General features: G+C 37.7%; 1 protein-coding gene and 1 long non-coding RNA gene across 2 annotated transcripts in view; one reads left to right on the forward strand and one right to left on the reverse strand.

Moving 5' to 3' along the window:
* The first annotated feature begins 2,505 nt into the window (after positions 1-2,505).
* Positions 2,506-17,855, forward strand: part of LOC133851173 (phytyl ester synthase 1, chloroplastic-like) — a 94,370-nt gene continuing 79,020 nt past the window's right edge. The window contains exon 1 of the mRNA XM_062287492.1: positions 2,506-2,614. Within this exon, the coding sequence (XP_062143476.1) occupies positions 2,549-2,614 (66 nt within the window). The 5' untranslated portion in view covers positions 2,506-2,548. The remainder of the gene's footprint in view (positions 2,615-17,855) is intronic.
* Positions 16,945-17,680, reverse strand: LOC133883127 (uncharacterized). The gene is made up of 2 exons (XR_009902818.1): positions 17,465-17,680; positions 16,945-17,363 (listed from the first exon to the last, which is right to left on the reverse strand). It is a non-coding gene; the product is annotated as an uncharacterized LOC133883127 (long non-coding RNA).

Raw genomic sequence — 17,855 nt, forward strand, 5'->3', positions numbered from 1 at the left:
CCATATAATGCGGTTATCACTTTTAGGTATCCACAACAGCATCCGCATCGTACGATTATTATCCGCATTAGCGCATTTATTATTTGCTATTTGCATATGAGGTAATTGACGTTTTCGGCCTTGAAATTGTAATTCTTGCTTCTAATAAATACAAAAATGCATTATTTATAGTGGAACACTATTATTCATATCATACTTGCCAATCATTTTGCCATGAAATTTCTATCGTATACATTATTTAGTTTTCTGCATCATTTTTTTATAGTTGGTAAAGGGAAAAAATATTGAAAAACCGCTATCTGCGTATAAGGTAACACAAAAACGACGTCGTTTTAGTGACTTTTATTATATATATATATATATATTATATAAATGGTATGCGGATGGGGATGCTGTTATAGGTATGCGGATGCGGTTACCCTAAAATCGCTATCCGCATCCTCATCTGTGGAGAATGGTTTTTGCTAACCGTATATGAGGATAGCAAAAAGTGGATCGGGATGTGAACGGTTATTTTTCAACTTCATCTTCACCTCTAGATCGTATAGATTGTTGTGGCTATAAAAATTATGAACATCTTGACACTCAAAAGGCAGCGAAAATTTGTCAGATGAAATGGTACTTCCCAAACATGTTTTTTTGCTAGTCCATTCTATTAATATCATACCCGGCCTATGGACGGATAAGTAATAATGAGTAATAATGCATGCTAGAACTTATGCAGCCATGGGCCTTCACCCACCCCCAACCTTCCTCAACGCCTTTTTTTTTTTTTTTGCTCTACCATTATTATTGTCATGCATCAGAAATGGTCTCATAGTCTAAAGTCTAACATAAGATTTAGTAAAAGAGTTTTAGGTTTTAGAGATAGAACAAGTGCCGCTTTTGAACCTCTTGTTCCTCATCTTGGTTGATTTATCCTGCTAAAAGGGAAACTAACATTTGAAGAGCAAAAGTAGCACATGCAAGATCTGGCATCTGTTTATTTGTATTCATTCCATCTTGCATGTCACTACCCCATGCTCAGTTTTTTTTTTCTTCAATATGATGATATGATCTCACGCATTCATTAGAAATCTTAATGGACAAGAGAAATCACCTACAGTTTTTTGCTGGTGAATCTATGTTTTGACCTAACCTTTTTCATAAACCCTATATATGGTTTAGTTTTGAACAGTAAGAATCTTGGTTTAAACCCCTAATTGGCCAGTCTGCAGCTTGGTTCTCCTAGTCCTACTCTTGTTTGAGCTTTGGTTGATCCCCAGCCTGAATTGGCCTTTTTAAGTTGCATCCAATCAGATATCTTTGGCCATGTGAGGTTGAAGCTTGATATATATTACACTTGCATAAATGGCGGGTTAGTTCGTTCTGCCTCTGGTTCTGCAATGTTCTCAACTTTGGAAGACGGAAAGGTAGTGGAAGGTCTTGCTGGGGTTCCAAATGAAGGTCCTGTGTTATTAGTTGGTTATCATATGTTAATGGGTCTTCAACTCTCTTCACTTGTTGAGCGATTTCTGATTGAGAAGAATATTATGGTTCGTGGTTTAGCGCATCCAACGTTGTTTTTGAGGACATTCGAGAGTTCATCTTCAAATTTTTTTTTGGTGATGGGATTAAAGTGTTTGATGCACTACCTGTCACAGGAAGCAATCTTTTCAAATTGCTTTCAACAAAATCATATGTGCTTCTTTATCCTGGTGGTGCACGTGAGGCTTTGCATTACAAGCTGTGTCAATTAAGTTCCTTGTGTTCATTTCACCTACTTTTCCCTGCAACTAAAATATCTTACATTTTAACTATCAAATTTCATGCATTAAAATCTGCTTGATCATTATTTTCTTTTCAAATGAGTATACCTGCACAGTTACAACAGTAGAAACTTACCTACCTCCTATAACTAACAGACTTAGTAGCATTGGTTGTGGCTATGTCTGTTTAGTTACTTCTAGATGCTGATATGCAAGGTGGATGGCACTGGTATTTATTCCATTAGTTACTTTATAATTTGGTAGTAACCTCCTCATGTACACTCTGTTGTCACCATGGTTCTGATTTTTGCTTTCAATTGGATTCTGGGTAGCTTAAGAAGTGGAACTGATATGATGAGATTGGAGAATTACTGCATGAACTGAGTTCATCAAACAAAAGTTGGGGTTATAATTAAACATAATCTGTGTTGGTCACCACTAAACCTAAAACTATTATAAAGCTACAAGAAATTATTAGTACAGAAAATGCAAGTTTATGGAGCTATTTTCATTTTTGCATATACGCTTCTTTTACCCCAGAAGGATCAAAGAATTCTTAAGTAATGGACCGATTCTGGAATGGTCATGAGAACTAGGCTTAAACCATGCATGGGCCCGAACATTTAAATCGGTGAAAATGGCGAGGCGACTAGAGGTCCACAGTGCACTTACTCCTGTTTTTTACTAAGAATGTTTTGTATCTGTCTGAATTTTGTTGTTCCAAACTTATGGTGCTTTTTCTATATTGTCCGGGAGAAGAATAGAAGTTATTTTGGCCTGATCAGCAGGAATTTGTGAGAATGGCAGCACGGTTTGGGGCCACAATAGTACCATTTGGAGTTGTTGGAGAAGATGATATAGCAGACGTAAGTTTGTGTTTTTGTTCTTACTAACAACTCCTACGATTTTAGTAGAAGAGCCTTTTGAATCTTTGATCGATGGTGAAATATTAATTTTGTTTCGCATCTTATGTTTTACTATAGCTTTTTTATTATCCATTTTTATCTCTTTTAATTTGTTCCTTCTCTTTTACTTATAAATTTAGATAGATAATGTTGATTTAATGCTGTTTTCATGGATAATTTGAAGTGTAGCATTTCTCCTGGGAAATTATTGAAATGCAAATTAGTTTCAACCTGTCACTTTAAGAAACCACACCATACTACCATAACTCCTAGGGGAAGAAAGTAAGAAAAATATTGTTAATTCTGAAATCCAAAAATTTCTTAATGATTCATTTTAAAAAACCAACTTCAAAAAATGCCCTTGTTTTCATTGTTCTTTTGTTGAGCTTGATTTTGCTATTAACATTCTACTTTCTTTGGGTTTGTTCTGTTGTTCGCCCGTGGCAGTTGGTCCTTGATTACAATGACCTAATGAAAATCCCTGTGGTTAATGATTGGATCAGAGACGCTAATCGCAATGCAATAAGAGTGAGGTAATTACTCTGTGAATAATAATACTATTTAGTATACATGCTATATGACTACAACACAACTTGACGATATGATGATGTGACAATAAAAATTAGTCATTGGATCAATACTTAAAAAAAAAAAAAAAAAAAATTAACAGTCTACTGAATAGCAGAACTCAATTCCAAAATGCTAGTGATGCTAGGAAATTGGATTGAACTTGTATTGACAGAAGAATGCTTGGATTTACAGGGATGAGTCAAGTGGGGAGGTTGGCAGCCAAGAGCTCTATGTGCCAGGACTTTTGCCCAAGATACCTGGGCGTTTCTGCTATCTGTTTGGGAAGCCCATAGAAACAAAGGGAAGGGAAGAGATCCTGAAGGACAAAGAAGTTGCAAAGGAATTGTACTTAATTGCAGGTAAAATCTGAGGTTGAAAGCAGTACTGCAATATTCTTGCTTAATAAGCCGAAGGAGGATCCTTATCGGAGTGTTATTGATGGAACATTAATTATATAAGGCATTACATGCTCCTTCACATGAAGTTCCAACATTTAAGCCTTAAAAATTATTAAGCAAATTTTTGTATTCAAGTTTTGTAATTATATAATTTTCAATTGATAATATAAAGTTGATTGTCAGTATCATTTTGTTTTATTATTTTTACATGGTCTTCTAACCCTGTTTAAATAATTGACCGTCCAGTTATTAATTTTTCAGTTGAACGTACTTGATGTTATAATTTACAAAGAACAAATTTATCAAAAGCTTTTGTTTTTTAATAAAAAAAAAAAAATCCAAATTCATATTTTCTACAAGACATGTTTAAAACTAACTTACAAATCAAATAAATACACTTAATGACGAATGATTTACTAAAATAAAACTTAGAACAATATGAGGCGATGGGGAGCAGAGAGGTCGGGGAAGACGATGATGAGGCATATCGATGGTCGGAACTGACGGAGGCTGATAGATCGGGCTTTGTAAAATCCTGATTTGAAATCCACTTCGATTCCCTGTGCAGGCTGCCATGAGGGACTGGGACAGTGACAAAATATTGTTGTGGAATAGGAGGCCAACGTGACAGTGGTGGAGGATGAAATGATACAGCTTATTTGGGAGGAAATAAAAAATCAAAGAGAAAAAGAGCAACAAGGAAAGAGACCAAAGATAATCAAAGATGAAGGGGGAGAGGGGAGAGGGGAGGAGGATGGAGGCCATAGTACCTCCTCTTCGAGCAGCACTCACAAGAAGGCGGTGAGGTCTCAATCGGAGACGAATTAAAGAAGGAAATTAATAAAGGTTTTTTTTTTTTTGAAAACTTTACTTATCATCCTTGATCTTTCATTACTTTTGCAATCATACCCTTAAACTTTTAAAAATGTCAATTTAGTGTATCTATCTTTCAATTTTTCCATTCCTTTAGGATTTTTCATTAAATCTTATCAAAATTCTCAAAATATCCGTGTTTTTTGTTTTTGTTTTTGTTTTTGTTTTTTTTTTTTTAAATGTATAAAATTTTCAAAGATTCATGTATGAGTATTTTTGCAAATTCCGTTAAATTTTGACTAATGCCTAAATCCTTGCAATTTTGTATTTTCTTCCTAAAAAGAAAAGAGAGGTATTTTAGGAATTTGTGACATCCATCCGTTAGGATTTAACGGAAAATTCTAACGAAGGGTTGAAATTGAAAAATAAAAATAAAAAAAAATGAAAGATGGATATACTAAATTTATACTTTTTAAAGTTTAAGGGTATGACTGCAAAAGCGGTGAAAGATCAGAGATGATAAATAAAGTTTTTCATTTTTCTTCTTTTTCTTGCAAAGCTTCTGGCTTGATTTAAAAGAGAGAAGCGATGCTACAAACCTTATTTCACAAGATGTCTTTCACATTCTCTTGATTTTATTAAGCATATAATGAAGGTAGATTTAAAGAATGCATAGAATGCAAATATTAGAGGTATGGGCTATCATATGAGTTATATCATGATTTTATTTTTAAACAATGACCGATCAAAGAGTTAGTTGAGACTACAACGTCAATAGTGAAATAATCATATAATTTCTAACATTACTCTTGCTACAAATAATACTATAGTATCATAAATAGTTGAAAAAGAAAAAAATAATTATATATAAAAAGTGAGGAGATTAATTAGTATGCCTGTGAATTTTCACCTCCATAAGCATCGGTGAAAAATGAGATATGCATTCCTAAAGGATCCATACAACTTAATAGTAATGTTATTTGTCACCTTCTTATCCTCTCAATCTCATGTACGTGCATGGTGTGGTCCTCACAATTAAAAAAAAACTTATAAAATTTTTATTAACATATTACGTACTTGATGCTATAGGGGAAGGATTGTACCGATTTGATCGAGAAGAAAAATTTTAAAGATAAAAGAGAAAAAATAATGCTATTTAGTAAATTGTCATACAAATTAATTTTTGTGATACAGTAAAAATCAATCTTTTGCTGAATGGATACAATTATATGAAAGTCTACTAAATAACATTTTTTAAATGAGAAAAAATAGAAAGAAAACACAAAACACAAAACAAGCCGAAGAAATAAATAATTGCCAGCACTAGCTAGCATTGAAAGTTATATTGAATATAGAAGAAATACACACAGGACCGCAATCTCATATTTATAGCAAGTTTACTTCTTATGCAAGTTGCGAAAGTAGGCCTTTGGGTCCTCTTCAAAGTCATCCCTGAAGATGATTTTACCATTCTGTCCGGGACCTTTCATTGTTTTCCGATTAGCTTTAGTTCCAGAGCTTGTCAGGGCAGCAGCGGCACACGCTAACAGACCTATGCTAATGCCTATGACAGCAACGGCTGCCACCTTGGCTCCATGCGAAAACCGCCCCTCTGTCTCTGTCTTTGTGCTTTTGCTGCTACTCACTGTTCTTGTGCTTTTCCTGCTCCCCATTTTGGTGTTTGATAATCACTAGAATTTTTCTGCTCTGAATTATAACAGGAAAACACAAGTATTTATACTCCTCTTAAATTACTGCAAGTAATTTTTGCCTTGTGCTTATTTACAGAGTGGCCTTTTAATTAGTTACTGCCAGTAATTTTTGAGAGTTACTGAATGTTATGATTGACTTGCATTTAACAAGTCTTTGTTGAAAAAGTAAAGTCTTATCCTATTCATGAAATTAATACTTCCGTTAGTTTTTTAATAAAAAAATTAACGGCTTGCTATGTGTCAATTCTTGAGATTAAATTCGCGTTAAAATGTAAATTTTTTTTTAAAAAAATAAAAAATATGAAGCTTTAAAAATTAATAAAAAATTGAAAAATTGAAAATAAAAAAATTTTAGTACCCATTTACCCAAAAAAAAATTATTGTAAAAAATTATAATTTTTTTTATATAAAAAAAATTAATAAAAAATGAAAAAAAATACAGGGCGGAAAGTTTACTTTACTGTTTTCATGCATTTATTAAAGTGATTCTATCGATTCCCCTTTTCCCTGCGCACGATGGAAAGTTCACGTTACTGTTTTCATGCAGTAATTAAAGTGATTCTCTTAGTTAAAAAAATACTTCCTTTATTTTTCTTTTTCTTTTAATTAAATAACAACTTTATTAACACCGACACCTTAGGAACACTTTAGCTAAAGCTAAAGAGATGTGTTAACATGCACATCTTTTATATATTTTTTGTACATTAATTTTTTAAATTAACCATTAGATCTGTAAAGAGAAATGATCAATACACTCATTTCTCACAACAGCCCCACAACAAGTTGATATGGCTGGTAATATTTTATTATTTTTTTGTTTTGTTAAAAAAATAATAAAATATTACCAGCCACATCAGCTTGTTGTGGGACTGTTGTAAGAAATGAGTGTAAGGATCATTTCTCATCTGTAAAACTCACATGTTGATCATTATAGGTCATACAGATCCAATGATTAATTTAAAAAAGTGATGATATACAGAAAAATGTACAAAAGATATACATATAACATGTCTTGAAAATTTTTTCAGCAAAACACGTTAAAGCACCAACCAATACAAAACTCGATCACGAGCAATACATGCACTCGGCATACTTAAAAAAAAAAAAAAAAAAAATCAAAGATTTATAACTTTAAAGAAATTATAAATTCTCAAATTTTCTAAATTCAAACCTCTTATTTTTTTTTATTTTTTATTTTTTGCATTGAAGGACATAAAAGATTCTACTTATTAAAAATGTGATATGTTATCGAGGAAAATTGAGTATATATTTATCAAATTTTTACGCTTAATGTTGTAGAAAAGCCTTTAGCAAAAAAATGTCTTTTGAAATGAATTTTTTTTTTTTTTTGATGCCTTAGTAAAATGTCACATTTTTAATATATATCATTTTTCAAGCCGTATAATGAAAAAAAAAAAAAAAAAAAAAGTCTGAATTTACGTAATTTGAGAAAAAAAATTATAGTGAATGTTAAAAACCAAAAAAAACCCAAACAAACAAACGGCAACATTCTCCAAAACAGGGGAAAACACTTGCTTTATACAGAAAGTCATAAACCACCTTTCAAAAAACAGAAAGTCTTAAAGTAAACGAGAGAGATCTGAGTCACCCACTAAAGCAAGACTTCTTCCTTAAGGCTCCGAATCCCCTGCTTCCCCTTTTCTTTTCTTTTTTTTTTTTTTTTTTTTTTTTTTTTTTTTCTTCTTTTTTTTTTTTTTTTTAGAGAACTCTACTTATAACTTCCGATCTTTTATCAGTTTTTAAAAAAAGGTACCAAAACTTCAAAAAGTGTTAATTTAGGGTATTTATCTTTCAATTTTTTTCAATTACAACCCCCCGTTAGAATTTTTCGTTAAATCCTGTCAAAATTCTCAAAATACCCCACATTTTGTTTTTAGGAAAAAAAAAAAAAAAAGAACAAAAAATTGCTAGGATTTAGGTGTTGGTAAAAATTTAACAGAATTTGCAAGATACCCATGACTGAATCTTTGAAATTTTTTATAATTTTTTTTAAAAAATAAACACAGAGATATTTTGAGAATTTTGATAAGATTTAATGAAAAATTTTAACGAATGGTTAAAATTAAAAAAAAATTGAAAGATGGATATCCTAAATTAACATTTTTTAAAGTTTGGATACCTTTTTTCAAAAGGGATATTGAAAGATTATGGATTATAAATTAAGTTTTATTTATTTATTAATGAATAACAACTTTATTAACATGCACCCAACACATTACAGAAACACATTAGCTAAAGTTGAAAGTAACAAAAAAATAAACAAAGATACCGTCAAAACAGTTTCAGTAAAACGCGTAACAACACCGACCAATACAAAACTCACAAGCAAAACACTAAGTACACACTACAACTAAAAAGAAGAAGGAGATAATGATCTACTATAAATTCTCAAATTATGTAAATCCATATCATCATTTAACAGTGTGAAAAATGTTAGTTATTAAAAATATGACATGTTATCAATGAGAAATAAGTATATTTTCAATAGGTCTTTGGTGGAGTTGGAAAGCTTTGTCTTCCAACGTCGAATGAAGGCAATCTCGGTGGAGTTGGAAAGCTTATTCAATAGGTTACAAATTGTATTTGATAAAAATGTTGCAATTTTAACATTTACTAGGTCAAAATTGTTCGTCAATAGAAATATCAAAATTTGTTTTAGGAAGCTCAATTGCTAGTTCGATTGATCGAAGTGATGAGATATGCCCGTACAAATTCCCTAGAGCTTTGATCGATAATTGGATTGTAGTTCGTTCGATCGAGGGTGCGATGCTCTTCTTTCTTTTATCGATCGAACTTGCGATAATGGTTGTTTTATAATTTTTTTTTTCAGGGATGCGACCCTACTTCTTTTTAAGCTCAATAAGGATAGCCTAGCCACCAAAGTTCATGTATTTTTCAGTTTTCTCAATAAGAAATACTTGGGGAGTGATATTTCTTTAGTTTTCCTGCAATATATTCTTTGATTTTTCTTGGATTTGTGGAAGGGTTGTGAGTTATTGTGATCGTAGATTCAGCTTCCTACTACTCCATGCTGCATCAAAAGCCATCTGTCTCAAAACCTTTAGCTATCAGGAAGTGGCCGGGTTGATGGTGTATATCAAGCACACAAACACTCTATGCGGTCTTTTAATTGTATGTAGACTGTAAATTAATTATGTGCTTCATCATGATAAACAACTTTATGATTGAATTGGTCTAGGCGTATTATGGTGATGAATATTAGGCCACTCAAACGTTTTTGCCTGCATTTTGTACCTTTTGGAATGCTTATGCACTTAATTTTCTTATTCTTAATTTTGCAGGAAGATGGAATTTGTTTGACGACAGTTATTAAGGGTACTTGCAAATACCATCGTTCAAGGAGGCATGAATTTGTCACCGATTTTCTCCCTCCTAGTACAACAGAACTCAAATATGTCTGTGATCAAGTAATTGGGTAATATGTTGGAGCAACATTTTTTTTCCCTGCTCTACTTGATACGAAATTTGTGTGCATGCAAGCCATGCAATTAAGCCTCGATCAGATGCATATTTGAGCGTTAAATCTTAAGATTGAGCTTAGGGTGAGGCTACTGGGAATATGATCGGCCTGTTCAAGGGTGACTTACAAGCACATTGCACCATGATAAGTAAAACTGTCATATGGTATCAATTAGCGAGAGTTAAGACTATGCTGCATGTGGTGCAGCTAGCTAGGTAGAACACAGGATGGCATATGGCCACCCAATGTCCTAAAGATTCCCTTGATATAATTTTACCCCTCAAAATGTGGATGAAATGTTTTTGAATTTCGGTCCCCATAAAATCTTTTTCAAGATGGGTTCTCTGGTTTTAAAGGATTAATCTGAAAAAACATGTTGCAAGTTTTGATGTCTATCGATCTTTCTTGAACTTAATTAGGAACTGACCTATAAGATATTTATTGACATGATAGCCCATAAACTTTCTAACTATATGTGAAATCCACATTTTTCTTCTCCTTTACTATGTTCATAATATAGGGGTGATAAAAATAAGAACGTGGTTATTAGTAATATCCGCGTCTGCGTCTGCATCCGCATAATGCAGTTATCACTTTTAGGTATCTGCAACCGCATCGTGCGATTAATATCCACATTCGCACAGTTATTATCTACTAGTTGCATTTGAGGTAATGGGCGTTTTGGGCCTTGAAATTGTAATTCCTGCTTCTAATAAATACAAAAATGCATTATCTAAAGTGAAACACTATTATTCAGATTACACTTGCCAATCATTTTGCCATGAAATTTCTATCTTATACATTATTTAGCTTCCTGCATCATTTATTTATAGTTGGTAAAGGGAAAAAATATTGAAAAACCGCTATTTGCATATGAGATAACACAAAAATGACGTCGTTTTATTGACTTTAATTATTATATATATTATATAAAGGGTATGCAGATGCGCATACCCTAAAATCGCTATCCGTATCCTCATCCGTGAAATGTGTTTTGCTAACCTCATATGCGAATATATAGCGGATACTAGCAGATAGCAGATGCGAACAATTATTATTCACCTGCATTTTTACCTCTAGATCGTATAGATTGTTGTGGCTGTAAAAATCATAAACATCTGGACACTCAAAAGGCAACAAAAATTTGTCAGATGAAATGGTACTTCCCAAAAACATGTTTTTTAGCTTAATTAGTCCATTCTATCAATATCATACCCGGCCTATGTGTTATCAATATTTCTAAAGTATGTCCTAGTTATGATGAGTAATAATGCACGCATGCTAGAACTTATGCAGCCATGGGCCTTCACCCACCCCACCTTCCTCAACACCTATTTTTTTTTTTTTTGCTCTACCATTATTACTATCATGCATAAGAAATGGTCTCATAGTCTAAAGTCTAACATAAGATTTAATAAAAGAGTTTTAGGTTTTAGAGATAGATCGAACAAATGCTTTTGAATCTCGAGCTTGTTCCTCATCTTGGTTGATTTATCCTGCTAAAAGGGAAACTAACATTTTGTTATGGGCCTGCTAGGAGGATGGGTTATATTGCATCATAGCCCAAGGAGGAGATATGGATCTGGGTAGCAGATTGGATATATTCCATCTTCTAGAAGGATTCCTCAGTTATGTTATTTTACTGTTATAGCCCTGAACGATCTGTTGGTATAACAGATCAAGATGCTTCTAGGCGCATCTTTTATTTTCTGTATTTCAAGTATTAGTAGCTGTTTAAAAGAGAGGGAAAATAGCTAGGATTCGGTTAGAATATATTCTAACCGAATTGCCTATTTAAGAGAGGAGAAAGGAAGGTAAAGGTAGACTGTAAAATTGATTGTAATTGTTTCCCTTTTGAGAGATCGGGCCTCTCTAAGAGCCCTCCTCAAATATTCAGTACTATTCATCTCATTTTCAGCTTGCCTACACTCATTTCCTTAAATATAACCCTTACAAGTGGTATCTAGAGCCATTCTTTCTCACCCACTGCTTTGCTCTTTCATTTTCTTCCTCAAATTTTTTTTTTTCTCATGGCTGACGGTACACGTCTTGCCCACCTTCAGGACTCCCTGAAAATTTGTCATGACCATATCGCCCCAGCAAGAATCCACCAATGTTGCGGTCCAGCAGCAGTTAACCGAGCTCACCGAGATGTTTCGCACCTTCATGGCCGCTCAACCCAAACCACCTCTGGAGCGCCGCCCCTCCCCCCCTCCCTTGATGAACCCCCCCCTTATCACCTTCCCTTTGTACCGGGACGTGATGACCATTGGGCCCATGCACGTGAAGGTCATGATGGCCTCGAGGGCCGTGAAGACCGTCGGCTCCCGCGAGACAACCATCGCCCAGTGGGTCCCGAAGGTTGGGACGTACGGGACAACCACCAGCTCTGTTTTGAGGATGACTATCCCGAGCATCATCGGGAGGACCGCTTATTCCATACTCGACCCTTTCGTCTGGACTTTCCCCGGTTCGATGGCGATAATCCGACCAACTGGTCCTACAACGCTAACCAGTTTTTTTGAGTATTATCAGACCCCTATTTATCACCGTATTTGAATGGCCTCTTTCCACATGGAAGGGGAGGCACTCATTTGGTTCCAGGATGCGGAGGACTCTGGCCAGTTTCCCACTTGGGATGCTTTTCTCCAAGCCTTGCTCACTCAATTTGGGCCAATTTATGATGATCCAATGGAGGCCTTGATGCGGCTTCGACAGTCTTCTATCGTGACTAATTATACAACCCAGTTCGAGGCCCTTTCCAACCGTTTTGCGGGGTATCTCTGAGAAGAACAGCCTCAGTTGCTTTCTCAGTGGCCTCAAGGACGACATTCGTTTACCCGAATGAATGTTGAATCCCTCCACCTTGGTAGCAGCCTTCGGCCTTGCGAAGCTGCAAGAGGAATACTTGCTAACGTTTCGCCGGCCTGGGCATGCGACTTCAACTTCTTTCTCCTTTGGGCACCAACAGACTTGGGGGCAGACTAGTACCTTACCAAGTCCTCCAGTGTCTTAGTCGGGGGGTCAGCTTGCTTTACCTGCCAAGTCCACTACGGGTGTTCCCGTTCTTCGTATCTCCCGAGCCTAAATGAAGGAACGCCGTGATAAAGGGCTCTGTTATTATTGTGACGAGAAGTGGATACCAGGCCATAAGTGCAAGTCTCTCTATCTCATGTCTGGGTTGGAAATCCCCAGGATGACACTGCGGAAGACGTCTATCATGACTCAACTGACAGGATCGAGCCGGTTCTTGAGTTTGAGGTCTTGGAATGCAAAGATCCCGAAATTTCCCTCAATGCCATTTCGGGTTCTTCCGGTTCGAAATCCATGCGGATTGTGGGAGTTTTGCAGTCTTAGCGGGTGAGCATTCTCATTGATTCAGGAAGCACCCACAACTTCTTGGACCCAGCACTCTTAACAATGGTTCATCTTCTGGTAGTTTCCACTCCCTTGTTAACGGTGAAGATTGCAAATGGCGATACCATTCCGTGTTGTGGGAAGGTCACAGTTGTCACCCTCAAATCCCAGGGCCACCCTATTATTGCTAATTTCTATCTCATTTCGTTAGGGGGGGTGTGACATTGTTCTGGGCATCCAGTGGTTGCAAACTCTTGGGCCAATACTCTGGAATTTCTCTCTGATGACAATGCAGTATTCTTGCCAAGGCTCTCCCACCTTGTTGAGAGGATTAGGGTCTACGGCTCTGTCCTTGATAGATGGGTGTCACTTTCTTAAACCTCACTCTACGGCCAATAAAGGTTTTTTTTTTTTTTTTTTTTTTTCTTTTTTCTAAAACTTATCTAAGTGGATACTACAACAGCTACCCCCCCACTACCCACTGGCCATTCAATCCCTTCTCACCACCTTTAAAACCTCCTTTGCTGAACCCACACACCTACCCCCTTCCCGCCCTCAAGATCACAAAATTCCCTTGACCAACCCTCAACCAATCAATGTCCGTTCCTACCGCTACACATATTTTCAGAAATCAGAAATTGAAAGGCTCATTCAGGAGATGCTACTCTCGGGTGTTATACGTCCCGGTCAGAGCCCATTTTCTGCCCCGGTTCTTCTAGTTCGCAAGCCAGATGGTAGTTGGCGATTATGTGTGGATTACCGGGCTCTTAACCATGCTACTATCAAGGACAAGTTTCCGATTCCAGTCATCGACGAATTGCTTGATGAGCTCCATGGTGCCGTGATTTTTTCCAAGTTGGACTTACGCTCTGGGTACCACCAAATCCGGATGCATGAGGCCGACATTCCCAAGACGGCCTTCCGCACCCACGAGGGACATTTTGAGTTCCTCATCATGCCCTTCGGCCTCACCAATGCCCCCGCCACTTTTCAGGGGCTCATGAATGAGATTTTCAAACCTTTTCTCAGGCGGTTTGTCCTCATCTTCTTCGACAATATCTTGGTGTATAGTCGTTCTTGGGAGGACCATTTGCTACACTTGCGGGAGGTGCTTCAGGTTCTGGTCCAGCACAGCCTTTTTGCCAAGCTCTCAAAATGTCGGTTCGCTGAATCTGAAATTGAGTACCTTGGCCATTTGATTTCCCACCAAGGTGTCCGGGCCGATCCCTCGAAATTAGAAGCTATGGTAACTTGGCCCCCTCCCCGTTCTGTCAAATCCTTACTGGGCTTTTTGAGCTTAACCGGTTGTTACCGGAAATTCATTCGCAATTATGGTCTTCTCGCGGCTCCTTTGACTACCCTTTTAAAACATCAGTCCTTTCTTTGGACCCCGGAGGCAACTCAGGCCTTTGAGGCTCTCAAACAGTCTGTTCTCCGCCTTCCCGATTTTATGCAACCTTTCATCATAGAATGTGATGCCAACGGTACCGGGTTAGGCGCGGTTTTGATGCAAGAAGAGCGGCTGATTGCCTTTCTCAATAAGGCTTTAAAAGGGCCGGGAGCTCCTCCTCTCCACCTATGAAAAGGAGCTGCTCTCCTTAGTCACGGCGGTTCAAAAATGGCGGCCCTACTTATTAGGGCATCCGTTCGTGGTCCGTACTGACCATCAAGCTCTCAAGTTCCTCTTGGAACAAAAGGTCGGCACAGTGGCCTAGCAGTGCTGGCTTTCAAAGCTCTTAGGCTATGATTTCGACAATGAGTTTAAAAAAGGATGGGATAATAAGGTGGCAAACGCTCTCTCTCGCCCATCTAAGTATCAGTTGGATCCAACTGACGTATCTATTTCCCTTATTTCCTTTCCGACTCCGACTTGGGTAGTTGACCTCAAGTCTTCTTATCAGTCTGACCAACAAGCGTTGGACCTCTTGGGGACCTTCCAGTCCGGGGCTGCCATTCCTAAGGGATTCTCCCTCCAGCAAGGGCTGCTTCTTTACAAGGGACGCATATGGTTGATTAAACACTCTCATTTCCAGAAACAAATTTTGGAGTTCATCCATTCTGATCCTGCAGCCGGCCACTCAGGCTACCATAAAACCCTTCATCGCGCCAAGGTCAACTTCTTTTGGAAGGGTATGCCGACTGACATCAAAACCTTCGTTCTCGAATGTCGAGAGTGCCAGGGAAATAAACATGAAACTATCTTGCCAGCCGGGTTACTTCAACCCTTACCTATTTCCTCACGGGTTTGGGCCGATATCTCCCTCGATTTCATTGAGGGCCTCCCTGTTTCTCAGGGGTTTTCCGTCATCCTGGTCGTTGTAGACCGTTTGACCAAATATGGCCACTTTCTTCCTTTGGCTCACCCTTACTCGGCTTCTACAATTGCACACCTATTTTTGGCTAACATCTTCAAGCTCCATGTGATGCCGTCCTCCATCGTTTTGGATAGGGACCCGGCTTTCACCAGCTTGTTTTGGCGCGAGCTTTTTCGCCTCCAGGGCATCACATTGGCTTTCAGCTCCGCCTACCACCCACAATCAGATGGCTAGACAGAGGCCCTGAATAAATGCCTCGAGACATACCTTCGTTGCTACGGGGGGGCTAAACCCAAGATGTGGGCTGTTTGGCTACCCTTGGCAGAGTGGTGGTACAACACCAGCCATCACTCTTCCACCAACCTTACTCCATTTCAGGCCGTTTATGGGTATACCCCACCCACTCTTCTCTCCTATGTTCCGGGTACAACAGCAAATCAGGCCGTGTATACCCAGCTGCGGGATTGCACGGCGGTGCTCATGATCACCTTACTCAAAGAGCACCTCCACAAAGCTCAACACCGCATGAAAATGTTTGTGGATAAAAACAGATCAGACCGTCAATTCAATGTGGGAGATTGGGTTTACCTCCGCCTCCAGCCTTACCGGCAGAACTCCATTGCTGTCCGCAAGCATATGAAGCTCCCCCCTAGTTTTTTTGGGCCTTTCAAGGTCTTGCGCAAAATCGGCATTGTGGCTTATATGTTGGATCTTCCTCCAGAATCCCGCCTGCATCTAGTCTTTCATGTTTCTGCTTTGAAGAAGAAGTTGGGTCAATCAGTCTCTCCACTCTCCACCCTGCCACCAATTGACCGCCATGGCGACATCCAGCCAGAACCTGCGCAAATCTTGGAGCGCCGTATGGTGAAACGCTGTGGTCGTGCCATTACTGAGGTACTTGTTCGTTGGTCTGGTTCTTTCGTAGACGACGACACATGGGAACTATTGTGGGCCTTACAGAATCAGTTTCCGCACCTTGTGGGCAAGGTGCTCTAAAGGGGGAGGGCTTGTTATGGGCTTGCTGGGAGGATGGGTTATATTGCACATAGCCCAAGGAGGAGATATGGATCTGGGTAGCAGATTGGATATATTCCATCTTCTAGAAGGATTCCTCAGTTATGTTACTTTATTGTTATAGCCCTGAACGATCTGTTGGTATAACAGATCAAGATGCTTCTGGGCGCATCTTTTATTTTCTGTATTTCAAGTATTACACTACAAAAAACTTTGTTATTAGCCACTTGCAATTATCCACGTATATGGGGTCATACACATGGCTAATTGCATTTAGCCACTGCCAATTACACGTGGTAAATCCTGTTGTGTTTAAATGCACAATTAGCCGCGTGTCCCTTTATATATGTGGCTATTTAGCCATGTATCATTTAGCCACTTGCAAGAAATACTTGGCTAACAGGAATTTATTTTTTTTGAAATTCTAGCCACGTGTATTTCAATACACACGGCTAAAATTTTTGTCCTTTTTTTTTTTTAAAAAAAAAAAAGAGAAAAGAAAAAAGAAAAAACAGAACAGAATTCTGTTCTGTTTTTTTTTTTTTTCTTCTCCAATCTGGAATACATCCGGCCAGGCCAAGCCGGTCTTTTTTCTTCTCCCATTAATCCATAACCAAAACAACAGCAAATTCATTACACCCAAACCCAGAAAACACAGCAAGAAGCCAGAAAAAATAGCAAGAACCCGGCCATTCAACCCAGTCGCCCGAAACCCAAAATCAATACAAGATGGGAAAAAAAACAACAGCATAACGCCGGGACCAAAACAACAACATCACGCCGGAAATAAAACCCAAAATGGGAAAAAAAAAATCAATACAAGAGAAACCCTAAATCATCAAACCAATTCGCCGGAAATTATCAAACCAAAACACCCGAAACCCAAAATCAAATTCAATACACCCAAACAACAGCAAATCGTCGGAAATAAAACCAGAAAAAAAATACCAATCCCTGAGAATCGGTCGCCGGAAATCGGTCTCCCTCTTCCATCTCCAGCTCCGATCGGTCTCCCTCTTCCATCTCGCTCTGTGTGAAGAAAAGAACAAAAAAAAAAGAGGAGATTTAGGAACGAAGAGCGTGGGAAAAAGGGAAAGAAGGAAAAGAAAAAATACACGCGGAAATCATACCACAGACCGGATCTCCAGCTCTCTCGGTCTCCGTCTTCCATTTCCCTCTCTAGCTCTCTATGACTGTGTGAAGAAATAAGGCTGGGGAAGAAAAGAAATAAGGGGAAGAAAGAAGGAAGAAGGGAAAGAAGGAAGAAGGCAGAAAAAAGAAGAAAGAAAAAAGAAGAAGAAAGAACTGGCCGTCCATTATCCTTGAAGGAAGAAAAAAGAAGAAAAAAGAAATGATAAAGAAAAAAAGAAGAAAGAAAAAAGAAGAAGAAGGAACCGGCCGTCCATTATCCTCGAAGGAAGAAAAAAAAAGAAAAAAGAAATGATAAAGAAAAGTCAAACAATGCGGGCGGTGCAGAAGAAAAAAAGAAAAGGAGGGAATTTTGAATCACTTGGCCACGTT

Source organism: Alnus glutinosa, chromosome 12 (assembly GCF_958979055.1).
Source record: "Alnus glutinosa chromosome 12, dhAlnGlut1.1, whole genome shotgun sequence".
NCBI lineage: Eukaryota > Viridiplantae > Streptophyta > Magnoliopsida > Fagales > Betulaceae > Alnus > Alnus glutinosa.